Genomic DNA, 16,899 nt, shown 5'->3' with positions numbered 1-16,899 from the left:
CATCCATCCATCCCTCTTCCACCCCTCTCTCTTCTCCATCCCTCCATCCCTCCTCCACTCCTCTCTCTCCTCTTCATCCCTCCTCCACTCCTCTCTCTCCTCTCCATCTCTCCATCCCTCCTCCACTCCTCTCTCTCCTCTCCATCCCTCCTCCACTCCTCTCTCTCCTCTCCATCCCTCCTCCACTCCTCTCTCTCCTCTCCATCCCTCCTCCACTCCTCTCTCTCCTCTCCATCCCTCCTCCACTCCTCTCTCTCCTCTTCATCCCTCCTCCACTCCTCTCTCTCCTCTTCATCCCTCCTCCACTCCTCTCTCTTCTCTCATCCCTCCCACACTCCTCTTTCTCCTCTCCATCCCTCTATCCCTCCTCCACTCCTCTCTCTCTCTTCTCCATCCCGCCATCCCTCTTCCACCCCTCTCTCTTCTCCATCCCTCCATCCCTCCTCCACTCCTCTCTCTCCTCTTCATCCCTCTTCCACCCCTCTCTCTCCTCTCCATCCCTCCATCCTTCCTCCACTCCTCTCGCTCCTCTCCATCCCCCATCCCTCTTCCAATCTCTCTCTCCTCTCCATCCCTCCTCCACTCCTCTCTCTCCTCTCCATCTCTCCATCCCTCCCACACTCCCCTCTCTCCTCTCCATCCATCCATCCCTCCTCCACTCTTCTCTCTCCTCTGCATCTCTCCATCCCTCTTCCACCCCTCTCTCCTCTCCATCCCTCCTCCTCCACCCCTCTCTCTCCTCTCCATCCCTCCTCCACTCCTCTCTCCTCTCCATCTCTCCATCCCTCCCACACTCCTCTCTCCTCTCCATCCCTCCTCCACTCCTCTCTCTCCTCTCCATCCCTCCATCCCTCTTCCACTCCTCTCTCTCCTCTCCATCCGTCCTTCCCTCCTCCACTCCTATCTCTCCTCTCCATCCCTCCACTCCTCTCTCTTCTCTCCATCCCTCCTCCCTTCCTCTCCATCTCTCCATCCCTCCTCCACTCCTCTTCTCCATCCCTCTATCCCTCCTCCACTCCTCTCTCTCCTCTCCATCCCTTCTCCACTCCTCTCTCTCCTCTCCATCCCTCCTCCCTTCCTCTCCATCTCTCCATCCCTCCTCCACTCCTCTCTCTCCTCTCCATCCCTCCTCCATTTCTCTCCATCCCTCCTCCACTCCTCTCTCCTCCTCTCCATCCCTCCATCCCTCCTCCACTCCTCGCTCTCCTCTCTGCGCTGCAAGGTGTTAGTGGCATTGAGACCCCAATGTAATTTCTACTGTTCTCTTCCTCCCTTCTTCCATCCCTCCTCTCTTCCTCTGCTTTCTGTTCCTCTCTTCATTTTCAGCATCTCCCATCCCTTCTCCCTCTCTTCTCCCTCTTGCCTCCCTCCCTCCTTCCTCTCTCTCTCTTTGTGCCCTTCACTGTGTCAGAGGCCTTGCCCCTCCCTGTCCTCTGTCACTGAAGATTTGGTGTTTTTCTGGGAGTTCGGTTCAGATTAAATCACAAATGACTCGTCTCTCTCCTCCACCCACCCCCCCTCCCTCTCCAATCTGTCTACTTTTTTCCGCTCATGAGAGGGAGAGAGAAAGAGGGGGAAGGGGATAAAAGGAAGGGGGAAAACACAGAAAAGAAATGCAAGCAGGCGGGTTTCAGTATTTATTCATGGATGTACGGTGGCACAGCACACACGCGATGTCACACATTTCGACCTGTGCTCACTCACTCACACTCATCCTGTATGACTGGCTGAGAGTCTCCACTCTATCCCCTACCATGACTTTTACCTACAGTACCTCTCTCTCCTTCTCTCTCTCACACAAACACAATCTGTCTCACGCATGCACACACATAGTCTCGCTCCCTCATTCTCCCTCCCTCGCTCTCCCCCTTCATTTCTCTCTCCTTCTCTGTCACCCCCCCTCTCTCCGAACATAACCCGGATCACTGCCTGGAGGGGACAGCCCCCCCCCCCTCTCTCTCTCACACACAAACACAATCTGTGTCACATACACATTCTGTCACACACACACACACACACACACACACACACACACACACACACACACACACACACACCATCCAATTTCTCCTCTCGTTCCATGTATCTCTCCTTCTCTGTTTCCGTCTCTCTCTCCTAACATAACCTGTATCAGTGCCTGGGAGGGACTGTCCCTCTCCTCTCTCCATTAGTCTGCCAGCCTCTCAGCCTCTTTTCACGTTTTCACTGATGTTCTCATTACTCCAATTGCACCAAATGGGAATGCTCTCTGTCTGTGATGGTGGAGGGCTTTGGTTCTCTGCTCTTTTTCTGTGGACAAGGTGACACACACACACACACACACACACACACACACACACACACACACACACACACACACACACACACACACACACACACACACACACACACACACACACACACACACACACACGAGAGATAAAGTATACTCTGCTAGGGTGTACAGATCAGGACCCTGGCAGATTGGAATGATGACGAGGACTAGTAAACAGCAGTAGAGTAGCTACTGTACTACAACAGATAATGCTATGCTTGTCACTCAGGGCCACAATGGCCTTAAGCAAAGCCTTTTCATACAGAGGAGCGTCCTAGTGTATAATCGCTGAAACTAAGCCCTGCATCACATTTACATTTGACTCATTCAGCAGACCTTCTCATCCTGAGCGACTGTTTTGAGCAGCAACGCTGTCCTGCATTTTACATCTTACACTCCACACCATAAACTTGTGTTCTTACCCTCCATAACCAAAAATAACATAGAAACTACTTTTCTTTAACGTTTTCATCTGCGTTAGGCCTGTCGAGACAGACAGTTTGTTTGTCTGTCTGTCTGTCTGTCTGTCTGTCTGTCTGTCTGTCTGTCTGTCTGTCTGTCTGTCTGTCTGTCTTCCTCTACTGTGTGCTTATTGTTATTTTGACCCTTGGTTATTGTTACTGTCTTTTTGATTTTGATTCTTAGAATTTTCATATTGTAAATATCCATCGTAAGCTTTGGCAATATGTACATTGTTAATTTTAATTTAATTGAGACAGAGAGACAGAGAGAGCAACCACTGCACAACAGCTGCATTTCCTGACAAAATGTTTTTAAAAAATAAAACAATTAGTGTCATTTCCCCAAATTTGAAACCCGTATTCAAGGTTTCAAAGACCTCTCTGATGAGAGGAAGATACCCATCCTGTTGGGGGAGGACGCAGAGAGCTGTGGGTTGGCAGTGCACTACATTGCTGCCTGCCATAAGATGAGGGACCGTGTCTGACAGACCAATCAACATGTCCTCTACTGTATGCTTATTGTTATTGTTGAATGTAGGGTTATTTAGACCCTTGGTTATTGTTGTTACTGTTGTCCCGTCGACAAGTTCTTATTATTATTCTTATTAAGTCGGTTAAGACATCTACTTTGTGCATGACACAAGTAACTTTTCCAACAATTGTTTACAGACAGATTATTTCACTTATAAATTCACTGTATCACAATTCCAGTTATTCAGAAGTTTACCACGTTCATCTGTACAAACAACAGTATGCAAGTATAAACACCATGGGACTATGCAGCCGTCATACTGCTCAGGAAGGAGATGCGTTCTGTCTCCTAGAGATGAAAGTACTGTGGTGCAAAAAGTGAAAACCAGAGCAACAGCAAAGGACCTGGTGAAGATGCTGGAGGAAACAGGTACAAAAGTATCTATATCCAAGTCCTATATCGACATAACCTGAAAGGCTGCTGAGCAAGGAAGAAGCCACTGCTCCAAAACCCGCCATAAAAAAAGACAGATTACGGTTTGCAACTGCACAAGGGGACAAAGATCGTACTTTTTGGAGAAATGTCCTCTGGTTTGATGAAACAAAAATAGAACTGTCTGGCAATAATGACCATCGTTATGTTTGGAGGAAAAGGGGGGAGGCTTGCAAACTGAAGAACACCATCCCAACCGTGAAGCACAGGGGTGGCAGCATCATGTTGTGGGGGTGCTTTGCTGCAGGAGGGACATGCACTTCACAAAATAGATGGCATCATGAGGTAGGAAAATGGAGGATATATTGAAGCAACATCTCAAGACATCAGTCAGGAAGTTAAAGCTTGGTCACAAATGGGTCTTCCAAATGGACAATGAACCTACACATACTTCCAAAGTTGTGTCAAAATAGCTTAAGGTTAACAAAGTCACGGTATTGGAGTGGCCATTACAAAGCCCTGACCTTAATCCTGTAGAAAGATGTCAGAACTGAAAAAAACATGTGCGATTAAGGAGGCCTACAAACCTGACTCAGTTCCACCAGCTCTGTCAGGAGGAATGGGCCAAAGTTCACCCAACTTATTGTGGGAAGCTTGTAGGAGGCTACCCGAAACGTTTGACCCAAGTTAAACCATTTAAAGGAAATGCTACCAAATACTAATTGAGTGTATGTAAACTTCTGACCCACTGGGAATGTGATGAAAGATTAAATAAATAATTCTCTCTACTATTATTTTGACATTTCACATTCTTAAAATAAAGAGGTGATCCTAACTCACCTAAAACAGGGAATTTTTACTAGGATTAAATGTCAGCAATTGTGAAAAACTGAGTTTAAATGTATTTGGGTAAGGTGTATGTAAACTTCCGACTTCAACTGTGTTCATTCCACCGATTAGGTTAAAAAACTTTTCTTAAACATAAGCAAACATAATGAAATAGGGAGAGAACTACCTGCATTTGTCCAATAGAAACTCTTGTTTTAGTTGCAGAACTAAATGCGACCTCAACTGGAGCCAACTTCTTGAGCTGAGCAGCTATTTCAGAAAGGAAAGTATTGACAAAGAGATCTGCTGTCTTATCAAATATCTCCTTCCACAAAATCCTCCAGGTGATAACTCAGCTCCACTTATCATCTCTCTCATCAACTCTGACTGAGTTTAGTGAACAGGGAATTCCGTCACACAGACACAAAGCATATACGCACAATATGTTATTCTGGCCGGGTGGTGCCATAATAACAACTTCTCCCTCAACGTAACCAAGACTAAGGAGATGATTGTGGACTACAGGAAAAGGAGGACCGACCACGCCCCCATTCTCATCGACGGGGCTGTAGTGGAGCAGGTTGAGAGCTTCAAGTTCCTTGGTGTCCACATCACCAACAAACTAGATTGGTCCAAACACACCAAGACAGTCGTGAAGAGGGCACGACAAAACCTTTTCCCCCTCAGGAGACTGAAAAGATTTGGCATGAGTCCTGAGATCCTCAAAAGGTTCTACAGCTGCACCATCGAGAGCATCCTGACTGGTTGCATCACTGCCTGGTACGGAAATTGCTCGGCCTCTGACGGCAAGGCACTACAGAGGGTAGTGAGTACGGCCCAGTACATCACTGGGGCTAAGCGGACTGCCATCCAGGACCTCTACACCAGACAGTGTCAGAGGAAGGCCCTGAAAATTGTCAAAGACCCCAGCCACCCCAGTCATAGACTGTTCTCTCTACTACCGCATGGCAAGCGGTACTGGAGTGCCAAGTCTAGGAAAAAAAGGCTTCTCAACAGTTTTTACCCCAAAGCCATAAGACTCCTGAACAGGTAATCAAATGGCTACCCGGACTATTTGCATTCTGTGCCCCCCCAACCCCTCTTTTTACGTTGCTGCTACTCTGTTTATCATATATTCAGTACATAGTCACTTTAACTATACATTCATGTACATATGTACATACTACATCAATTGGCCCGACTAACCAGTGCTCCCGCACATTGACTAACCGGGCTATCTGCATTGTGTCCCACCACCCACCACCTGCCAACTCATCTTTTACGCTACTGCTACTCTCTGTTCATCATATATGCATAGTCACTAAAACCATATCTACATGTACATGCTACCTCAATCAGCCTGACTAACCGGTGTCTGTATGTAGCCTCGCCACTTTAATAGCCTCACTACTGTATATAGCCTCACTACTGTATACAGCCTGTCTTTTTACTGTTGTTTTATTTCTTAACTTACCTATTATTCACCTAACACCTTTTTTGCACTATTGGTTAGAGCCTGTAAGTAAGCATTCCACTGTAAGGTCTACCTACCACCTGTTGTCTTCGGCGCACGTGACAAATACACTTTGATTTGATTTGACTGTGTTTATATTTGTACATGAATTAGAGAATGAGTTTGCATATGTTAGGAATGTATTACATGGTATTATGATCATGGGTTCTCTGACATCATAACACTGTATATCACAATGAAAATGTAAAGGGTGTGTCTTTGAGTCCATGTGCCATTTTTCCCTCCTGTAGGATTTAAGGCCTTATTCCTCCTCTCACTGTCTGAATAGGATATCAGATGTCAAACACACAGCACAGAGAGGCAGAGACCTAGTTAAATGTGATGCTGATATGGACTTTTCACCCAGTTAACAGAGAACAATACTTTTCGATGACTCAAGGTGCCATAAACCCCAGTTATTATGAACGAACATAAGATGATCCAGGAGAGACTGCTGAAGGTTAAGGAGATTGAAAAGGCAGTAGAGCTCAGCAAGAGTAATGCAGAAAAACAGATAGCAGACAGCATGGAGGTCTTCCCTGCTCTTGGGCGCTCCATTGAAAGAAGCAAGGCTGAGGTCATTATGGAGATTGAGAAGAGACAGAAAGCAGCAGAGGAGCGGGCTGAAAGGCTCGTTGAAGAGCTGGAGCAGGAAATCACTGAGTTACAGAGAGGAAGCACGGGGCTGGAGCAGGAAATCACTGAGTTACAGAGAGGAAGCACGGGGCTGGAGCAGGAAATCACTGAGTTACAGAGAGGAAGCACGGGGCTGGAGCAGGAAATCACTGAGTTACAGAGAGGAAGCACGGGGCTGGAGCAGGAAATCACTGAGTTACAGAGAGGAAGCACGGGGCTGGAGCAGGAAATCACTGAGTTACAGAGAGGAAGCACAGGGCTGTAGTAGCTCTCAGATATTCAAGATCACCTCCTCCTCCTTCACAGCTCCCCATCCAACTGCGCCACCCTTCCACCTACCAACAACTGGTCTGAGATACAGTAAGTGTCCACAGTGGTCTGTGTGTGGGGACTGTGATGAGTACTGTGTCTCAGCTGGAGGAAACACTGAATAAAGAGATGGAGAGGTTGTGTGATGCTGAGCAGAAGAGGATGCAGCAGTTTGCAGTGGATGTGACTCTGGACCCTGATAAAGCACATCCATTCTTCAGCTTGGCTGCGGACAGGAAACAAGTCAGACATGGGGACAAAAAGCAGAATCTCCATGACAACCCAGAGTGGTTTGGAGATGCAACCTGTGTTTAAGGAATGCAGGGGTTCTCCTCAGGGAGTTGCAGGTGAAAGGGAAGACTGTGTGGGTTTTAGGAGTGGCTCGAGAGTCCATCAAGAGAAACTCTACTAAGACACTGTTCCCTAAAAATGGATACTGGAGCTGATAAATGGGAACTTTTTTCCTAATCCTGGTGGGGGTGCTTGTGGATTATGAGGAGGGTGAGGTCTCCTTTTACAACGTGGAGGCCAGGTCTCATATCTACTCTTTCACTGGCTGCACCTTCACTGAGAGACTCTATCCATTCTTCTCTACAGGAAATAATTATTCTGGTGATAACTCAGCTCCACTTGTCATTTCTCCCATCAAGTCTGACAGAGTTTAGTGAACAGGGAATTCAGTCACAAGGAAGCCCAAAAAAACTGTACATTTGAAATTGTTGATATGTTTAACTTTAATAGAGAATAAGCTGCCATACTGTCATTGATCAAACGTTACAATGTTAATATTCTATGATGTTGACCAAATTGGTCCCGCTTTAAATCACGTTCAGCTTATAAAGGTGTCATAAAGCCTTCAAAATGCCTTCATAAGCGCTAAATACATGTGTTACAAAGCATCTATAACTGTATGTCATGCTTTATAAAGGGTTCATAAATGTGGCATAACTGTGAAATAATCACCAATGTCAAACGTGACATAACCCACTATGTCGAATATGGCATAAATATGTGCTTTATAAAGGGTGACATGTTGTGCTGAAGGACTGCATACGCTCTCCAGTGAAGTCATGTTGGTCACATTACATCTGATCTCATTCCCAGACACTTCCGCCCAAATGGTCTGGTGGATCAACGCACCAAACTTTGCCATTATTAGTTAGGGTTAGGTTTATCACATTTGAATTAGATCAGTAAAACAGACCAAATAACAAAGACCGAAAATCTCTGAAATCAGTCATTCTATCTTTGAAGAAATAAATAATTATATTGTTCCATTTCTCATTGTGAACAATATAGCAATCCACTGTTTAATGATGTCACACCATATCAGACAATCTCTTTACTTTCCCTCTACTCACCTCAGTGTCTGTTGACTCTGTTCGTTCTCCTCCTCTGATCAGAAAAAGGCTCCAATGACTGGTGACTACAGTAGGTAACAGTACAGCTGTATAGATAGATTCTTTAACGTGGAAAAGTTCGATCCTGTTCATAACATTCATAACATCAGTGAAGTTTCACTTCAGCAAAGTAACATTCATAAGCCCCTCCCTACCCTGTACTGTTTGCTGAGCGAGAGAGACAGAGACAGTGAGAGACAGAGAGAAAATCCACTAGATTATTAGATTTTTTTCCAGACCTCAAAAGTCATCCCCTGATGTGGTTTAAGCATTGTCAGGAACACATAAAATCGAATTTAAATCAAATAAAATCAATTGTTATTTGTTATTTGTCACATGCGCCGAATACAACAGGTGTAGTAGACCTTACAGTTAAATTCTTACTCACAAGCCCTTAACCAACAATGCAGTTTTAAGACAAATACCTAAAAAAAAGAAGAAATAAAGTAACAAACATTTAAAGAGCAGCAGTAAAATAACAATATTGAGGCCATATACAGGGGGTACCAGTACAAAGTCAATGTGCAGGGGAACCGGTGTCGAGGTCATTTAGGTAATATGTACATGTGGGTGGAGTTATTAAAGTGACCTATGCATAGATAACAACAGAGAGTAGCAGAAGTGTAAAAGAGGGGGGGGGGGTTTAATGCAAATAGTAGCCATTTGATTAGATGTTCAGTAGTCTTATGTAGTCTTATGGCTTGAGGGTAGAAGCTGTTTAGAAGCCTCTTGGACATGGACTTAGCATTCCGGTACCGCTTGCCGTGCGGTTAGTTTTTCTATTTAAAATAGTGTGGAAACAGGTGTGAAAACCCGAAAAATTGAAAAACAAAACTGAGAAAACGACATTTGAGGAAAAACAGAAGTAAAATTGATTTTAAAACGCCCTACCAGCGTTTTTTGGCTGTGCATGACTGCACTTTAGAGTGTGTGTCATCCTGCAGCATAGCATTCTGGGGAAGGTAGAGGTCAGGTTCAATATTGACTATGCACCCAAGAGGGAAAGAGGTTTGGCCATCCAATAAATGTTTTAGAGTAATGTTATATAATATATACAATTTAGCAGATGCTTTTATCCAAAGCGACTTACAGTCATGCGTGAATACATTTTTACTATGGGTGGTCCTGGGAATCAAACCCACTATCCTGGCGTTGCAATGCTCTACCAAGATGCATGACAGGTTTATAAATGCTTGGTGAAGCCTCAATTCAATAGGATTTAAAAGGCCTTTATTAAGTGGTGTTAATGTCACCCTTTATAAAGCACAGGTTTATGTCATATTAGACATAGTGGGTTATGTCACATTTGACATTGGTGATTATGTCACACAGTTATGACACATTTATGAACCCTTTATAAAGCATGACACAGTTTTGTAACACATTTATGAACCCTTTATAAAGCATGACCCAGTTTTGTAACACATTTATGAACCCTTTATAAAGCATGACCCAGTTTTGTAACACATTTATGAACCCTTTATAAAGCATGACACAGTTTTGTAACACATTTATGAACCCTTTATAAAGCATGACCCAGTTTTGTAACACATTTATGAACCCTTTATAAAGCATGACACAGTTTTGTAACACATTTATGAACCCTTTATAAAGCATGACACAGTTTTGTAACACATGTATGTCGTGTTTATTAAGACTTTACAAGCTGCACTTCCTTTAAAGTGGAACCTAACAATTGAACTGTTTTGTCTGTGAACATGTGCTGCTTTTTTTTGTTTCCTGCAGGATGTATAGCTCCTCATACAGACCCCTTATTCCTCCTCACATTCTGTAGAGCACATCTGATTTCAACACAAAGGGAGAAGGTTGTATATGTGATACTAATATTGACCCATTATAGAGAACACTACTGGGACATTGGAATAGATTTCATTCAAGTTTCCATAAAGTCCAATAACGTTATGAACTAACGTATTGAATAGATCCTTTCAAAAGTATGTATTTACACGGTAAGACCAGTCCTTGAACAGCTCACAGTGTGTTATAGAGAAGATACACCGAACCGAATGGGTGAGCCAAGCTGTTAATTATGGACACTATTCCTTTAAGAGCAGAGTATCAGCCCAGCAGTCAGTAACAGTAGGTCAGGAAAGGCTTATGACCTTCACTTTACGGAAGTGAAACACTAAACTAGAAACCTGAATGTTAAATAGGATCGATTTCTTAGACATTATAGATGTTATCCACACAGCTACAACTTCGGTAGTTTCCAGCCACTGGACATTTAACCTGGTCTTAAGTAGAGAACAAACCGTCAACACACACTGAGGTGAGTAGAGAGTAAGAATTATACTTGAACTTTCTTTTCTAAAAGCTTGATGTGTAGTAGACCTAGTCCCATTTAGAATCAGAGTGGAAGACATAGGCTGCCCAATCTTTTTTCACTAATTCATCTTTTGAACAATCAGATCGGCTCTGAAAAAGATCTGATGTGAAAAGATCTGATGTGAAAGGTCAAAAGACCAAATAGTGAACAAAATATCAGAACATGGCTCCCTGTGTGAATACAGACTCTCCTCTCTAACACGTTGGCTCAACATTTCCAAACAGTCCCATTACAACTCAGAATGTTGAATACATTTCATTTGGACTTACTTTACCTGTTGTCAACTGATTGTGTCCTTATGTCAGAGGTAATCTGGAGACTAAATATCCACAGGAAAATGTTTCTCGCCCGACTTTCAGTACGCTGGTCGGTATGGTTCTGGAAGGGGTTTGTAGTTTCAATACTGACACAATTCGTACACAACGTAAACACGTGCACAATATGTAAACAATGGCTGAGCGCAACAGAACCCCAGACTGAACATTGACGACTTCCAGCTGATTGCGAGGAAAACAGCGTTCGGGTACGTTCAGCAATTGTTGACATATTGTGCATCACGTGCAATGCATCAGGAGATTGAGAATGCATACTGGAAATACAAACCGATTGAGCCATACTGTATATCGACCGGCTCCCATAACGCTGGGTTAGTAATACTTTCCTGTGGACATTAAAAGGACCAACAGAATGGACAACCGTTAAAGCATGTTTTAAATCACATTTTATTCAACATTCTTCTCATTTAACATTCTGGATTGTAGAGACTCTTTAGTATTTTTTTTTTAGGGCGATTTCATTCAGACTGAATAGCCATGGGGTAACCATGGTAACAGTCAATGTTTTAGGCAAGATGTGAGGTGATAAACAGTGTATATAAATTGTTTTATATCAGGAACCCATATAAACACTCAGAAGACATTTTTGTTTTATAAATAAATAACAGAGAAAGAAAACAATAGATTTTTATATATATATTGGTCTGTTTATATATATATTGGTCTGTTTCCAGCTATGGCTTCCTCCAGCATTGTCCTGTCTGAAGAGCAGTTCCAGTGCTCTATCTGTCTGGATGTGTTCACTGAGCCAGTCCCCATGCCCTGTGGACACAACTACTGCAAGGCCTGTATCAGAGGATACTGGGATAGCACTGACCTGTGCCAGTGTCCAATGTGTAAAAAGACATTTGATAAGAGACCAGATCTCTTTGTCAATACTTTCATTTCTGAAATGACTGCTCAGCTCAAGAAGTTGGCTCCAGTTGAGGTCACACCCATCACCCCAGGAAAAACCCAAGTACCATGTGACGTCTGTCCTGAGGGAGAGCACAAGGCCCTGAAGTCCTGCCTGGTGTGTCTGGCCTCTTACTGTGAGACTCACCTGGAGCCTCATCAAATACTGGCATCTTTCAAGAAACACAAGCTGATCGACCCTGTGGAGAACCTAGAAGACAGGGTGTGTAAGAAGCATGAGAGACCCCTGGAACTGTTCTGTAGGAGTGATCAGATGTATGTGTGTCAGTTCTGCACTGAGACAGACCACAAGACTCACAAGACTGTCCCCATAGAGGAAGAGTATGGAGAGAGAATGACTCAGATGAGGAAGACTAAGGGTAAAGTTCAGGAGATGATCCAGGAGAGACTGCTGAAGGTTAAGGAGATCAAACAGGCAGTAGATCTCTGCAAGAGAAATGAGAAAGAGAGAGAGATAGCAGACAGCATGGAGGTCTTCGCGGTTTTAGTGCGCTCCATTGAGAGAAGCCAGGCTGAGCTCATAAAGGTGGTTGAGGAGAAGCAGAAAGTATCAGAGAAGCGGGCAGAAAGGTTCATTAAAGAGCTGGAGCAGGAAATGACTGAGCTAAAAAGAAGAACCCCTGAGATACGGCACCTTTTAGATATTGAAGATGTCATCCTGCTCCTCCAGACCTCCCCATCTAGCTCCACTCTTCCACCTACCAAAAACTGGTCTGAGGTCACTGTTCAAAGCGGTCTTGGTGTGGCGACTCTGAGGAGAGCTGTGTCTCAGGTGGAGGAGACATTAAATAAAATTAGGGAGAAGTTGTGTGATGCTGAGCTGAAGAGGATGCAGCAGTGTGCAGTGGATGTGACTCTGGACCCTGATACAGCACATCCAGGCCTCATCTTGGCTGCGGACAGGAAACAAGTGACATATGGAGACATCATGGAAAATCTCCATGACAACAAAAAGAGATTTGTTAATAATACCCGTGTTTTAGGGAGGGAGGGGTTCTCCTCAGGAAGATTGTACTATGAGGTGCAGGTGGAGGGGAAGTCTAGTTGGCTTTTAGGAGTGGCTAGAGAGTCCATCAACAGGAAGGATTGTGATGTATCACAGAGTCCTGTAGATGGATACTGGACTGTGGGGCAGTGGAATATGAATGAATACAAGGCTTACGCTGGGCCTTGGGTCAACCTCTCCCTGAGACAGAAGCCCCAGCAGGTGGGGGTGTTTGTGGATTACGAGGAGGGTCAGGTCTCCTTTTACAACGTGGAGGCCAGGTCTCATATCTACTCTATCACTGGCTGCACCTTCACTGAGAGACTCTATCCATTCTTCTCTACAGGTCCAAATACCTCTGGTGATAACTCAGCTCCACTTATCATCTTGACAATGAAGTCTGACTGAGTTTAGTGAAGATGGAACTCAGTCATAGGGATTCCCAGCAATATGCCTCATTTAATGTGTTGATATTTCTTCTTGCGATAGAGAATTTTAGTGTTAGTACTATCAGTTGATCAGATTGTATAATGAAGAATGGATCTCTTGTGTCCTACTACTATATTACAATGTACATTAAAAAAGTATTTCCTGTGAGTCTTTGTACTGTTGTTTTTTAATAACTACTCCTACTTATTCCTTCTCTCACTTTAAGTGAGATCACATTTCAATCACACACGGCATACACAGATGAAGAGGGAGTTTCAGATGGTGCAGCGATACTGATAATGACTCATCACCAAGCTAAAAGTACAATGCTTCTTGGACTTAACCTATCCAACCTCTAGGATAACCTAGAAAGTCCCATATAGTGATCCATAATGTAATAACTCTCTGTGTCTTCTCCTCTTCCCCCTCTCTCACAACCCTCTCTCTCGCTCTCTCAGTGGGATGAGGTCAGTGTCCTAGATGACCGGGGGAAACTCATCCGGACCTTTGAGGTCTGCAACGTCAATCAGAACCCCCGTCTCCAGGACAACTGGCTGGCCACGCCCTTCCTCTTCCGCTTCTCGGCACCACGGGTCTTTGTGACGCTGCGTTTCTCCATGCGGGACTGTGCCAGCCTGCGCTCGCCCTCGCCCTCCTGTCGAGAGACACTCACCCTCTACTACAAACAGGCTGACTCACAGAGAGAGCTGGAGAGGACATGGGTTGCAGAGGTAGGGCAGAAAGATTACACCTCCCGTCATGCCAGTAATACCCCACCTTCTTATTGTAGGTGTAATGCCACATTCACGTGCTCGTCTGATCATCCTTTTCCCTAGTTGTGATGTCAGAAACACCACTTTGTTTCATTCATGTGTTTTTTGGTCGGAAACAATGATTCAACCAGATAAGATTTTAGTTAGCTTGATAAGCTGACGTTGCTCAAGTAAAGTTAGCTAGCTTGCTTAACATTGACACTATGGTCAAACGAGCTACATTATCCATATTGATAAGGTTGTAGTTATGACATAAGAACCATTCCTGGACCTGACTCAGAAAGAGGGTCACCGCTGGATGGTACCAGAAAATAGGTTCTATAGATTGTGTTTCCTCGTGTCAACACAAGTCTGACTGTTCAATGCCCCATATATTGAACATTATTTTTGTAGCAAGTATTTTATAATAGTTTACATGAAAATTAACAAATGTATGTGTCGATTACTGTTTTATATGTCAGTTAATAGACCCGATGCCAATGTATTGGGACATGAAAAACAGACTTGAATTTTATATGATATTGCTGTCAAACCTTTTAACTTTAAGCGAAACGGATTCATTTTTCGATTTATACTAATCATGAATCATTTAAGCAATTTACTTCCTGTAGTATTTATAGTTTCTAAGAGCATCTGTTAAGACGTTGAGCATACATACATCCCAATATCCCATTTTGGTAATATGTAGTTCCGCATACTCCACAAAACGGGCTCCAAAAACAAGGAAATAATGTTGCTTTGGTTTGCCTTAACATTCCTCTCATTCTCATCCCCCTCAATATCATAAAATAATCTACATTTCCCATCACACATCAGTACTTTGTAGTTCCTACCCTCAGGGCTTGTGGTTTCCAGTGGAGAGCAGTTACAGAGCTGTTTGCTGAGCTCTTGTTGCGTCAGCGTGTCGTGCTCTCACAGAGGGCAGGATGCTGTATTTGTGGATGAATACATTTCTCCTTGGGGAAAGTTAGATACTGTTTAAAAATTCAAATAAGAGGCTGATGAGTGAAGTGTAGAGGAATGTAGAGTGGGGAGCAACAGGAAGGCCAGGAGTCTGAGTCTCTGGGGGAAGTTAGCATGGTTATCTTGAAACTGGGGATAATTAGATTAGACTAAAACACAGACTGTCACTGGTTCACGACTGTTTTTGACTAAATGTGTACCCTCAGAGATAACTGTTGCATACTCTTAAATACTTTAATCAACTGTTACATACTCTTTTATCTTCTCCTTTTCCCTAATCCCTCACATTTTAATTTCCACAATGAAATGTATTACATGATCCCTCTCTCTCATCCCCCTCTCCCCCTCTCTTCCTCCCCATCCCCCTTTCCCATCCCTGTCCAGCCGTCCAGTGGAGAGAAGGACACGAGGGAGGGCTGGGTGAAGGTTGACACCATAGCAGCAGATAAGAGTTTCACCAAGGTGGAGCCCAGCCTGCCTCACCAGTACCAACCAGACCGCTACCGTCGGGTCAACATCAAGACCCGCAGCTTCGCTCCGCTCACACGCAATGGGTACCCTACGAGAACATTTGAAACAAATTAATGAAAATTCCCATATACAAACCATGCTCATCACTTGTGACAAAAAGTCCTTTGCCACCTTATAGGCAATAGTATATGGTAACTAACTCACCTAAACCCACACTGTCACCTATCTAGTGGTCCTTCAAGCCTGATAATAAGTTAACATGTTATGACCCTTGACCCCGGTTTCAGATTCGTCCTGGCCATCGTCGACAGCGGCGCATGCGTCTCTCTGATGGGTGTGTCCATCTTCTACCGCCGCTGCCCAGCAACCAACCGTTATCTTGCTTCCTATCTGGCCACACCCTCAGGGGCGGAGCCTACCGCCCTGGTCCCTGTGACTGGGACTTGTGTTCCCCACAGCCAAGCACAGGGAGGCTCCGCCCCCCGCATGCACTGCAATGCAGAAGGTGACTGGATGGTGCCGGTGGGTGGGTGCATCTGTGAAGAGGGATATGAGCCCAATCAAAACGGATCTGCCTGCTTAGGTGAGTTCAACAAGTCTGGTATACTTTTTAAAAGTTAAAACACACACACTAAAATGTCAAATGACCAACAATATTTAACAATATCTAAGGTTTTTGCCTGCTGTCCCCCTGTCCTGTCAGTTCTCCTGTCCCTCCTCCTGTCAGTTCTCCTGTACCCTGTACTGTCAGTTCTCCTGTACCCTGTCCTGTCAGTTCTCCTGTCCCCTGTCCTGTCAGTTCACCTGTCCTGTCAGTTCTCCTGTACCCTGTCTTGTCAGTTCAACTGTCCCTCCTCCTGTCAGTTCTCCTGTCCTGTCAGTTCTCCTCCCCCTGTCCTGTCAGTTCTCCTGTCCCTCCTCCTGTCAGTTCTCCTGTCCCCTGTCCTGTCAGTTCTCTTGTCCCTCCTCCTGTCAGTTCTCCTGTCCCCCCTCCTGTTAGTTCTCCTGTCCCCCACCTGTCAGTTTGCCTGTCAGTTCTGTCTCCCTTCCTATCAGTTCTCCTGTTCCCCCTCCTGTCAGTTCTCCTGTCTCCCCCCCTGTCAGTTCTCCTGTCTCCTGTCCTGTCAGTTCTCCTGTCCCACCTCCTGTCAGTTTTCCTGTCTCCTGCCCTGTCAGTTCTCCTGTTCCCCCTCCTGTCAGTTCTCCTGTCTCCCCCCACTGTCAGTTCTCCTGTTCCCCCTCCTTTCAGTTCTCCTGTCCCCCCTCCTGTCAGTTCTCCTGTCCCCCTCCTGTCAGTTCTCCTGTACCCCCTCCTG

General features: G+C 44.7%; 1 protein-coding gene across 4 annotated transcripts in view; it reads left to right on the top strand.

Annotated features, from left to right (window-relative positions):
* The window catches only part of LOC118371229 (ephrin type-B receptor 5-like), a 91,187-nt gene that overhangs the window by 21,583 nt on the left and 52,705 nt on the right, over nucleotides 1-16,899 (top strand). For 2 of the 4 annotated variants that reach the window (XM_052489157.1, XM_052489156.1), the window contains exons 3-5: nucleotides 13,835-14,107; nucleotides 15,497-15,666; nucleotides 15,871-16,166. In XM_052489157.1, coding sequence (XP_052345117.1) covers nucleotides 13,835-14,107; nucleotides 15,497-15,666; nucleotides 15,871-16,166 — 739 coding nt within the window. Of the gene's footprint in view, nucleotides 1-9,159; nucleotides 10,656-11,721; nucleotides 13,535-13,834; nucleotides 14,108-15,496; nucleotides 15,667-15,870; nucleotides 16,167-16,899 lie in introns of those variants that run through there. The other 2 variants (XM_052489158.1, XM_035751653.2) reach the window with 2 other exon arrangements.

This window comes from Oncorhynchus keta, chromosome 31 (genome assembly GCF_023373465.1).
Source record: "Oncorhynchus keta strain PuntledgeMale-10-30-2019 chromosome 31, Oket_V2, whole genome shotgun sequence".
In the NCBI taxonomy this organism is placed as follows: domain Eukaryota; kingdom Metazoa; phylum Chordata; class Actinopteri; order Salmoniformes; family Salmonidae; genus Oncorhynchus; species Oncorhynchus keta.
The sequence above is the reverse complement of the archived record's forward strand: the minus strand, read 5'-3'. Positions and strand labels throughout refer to the sequence as shown.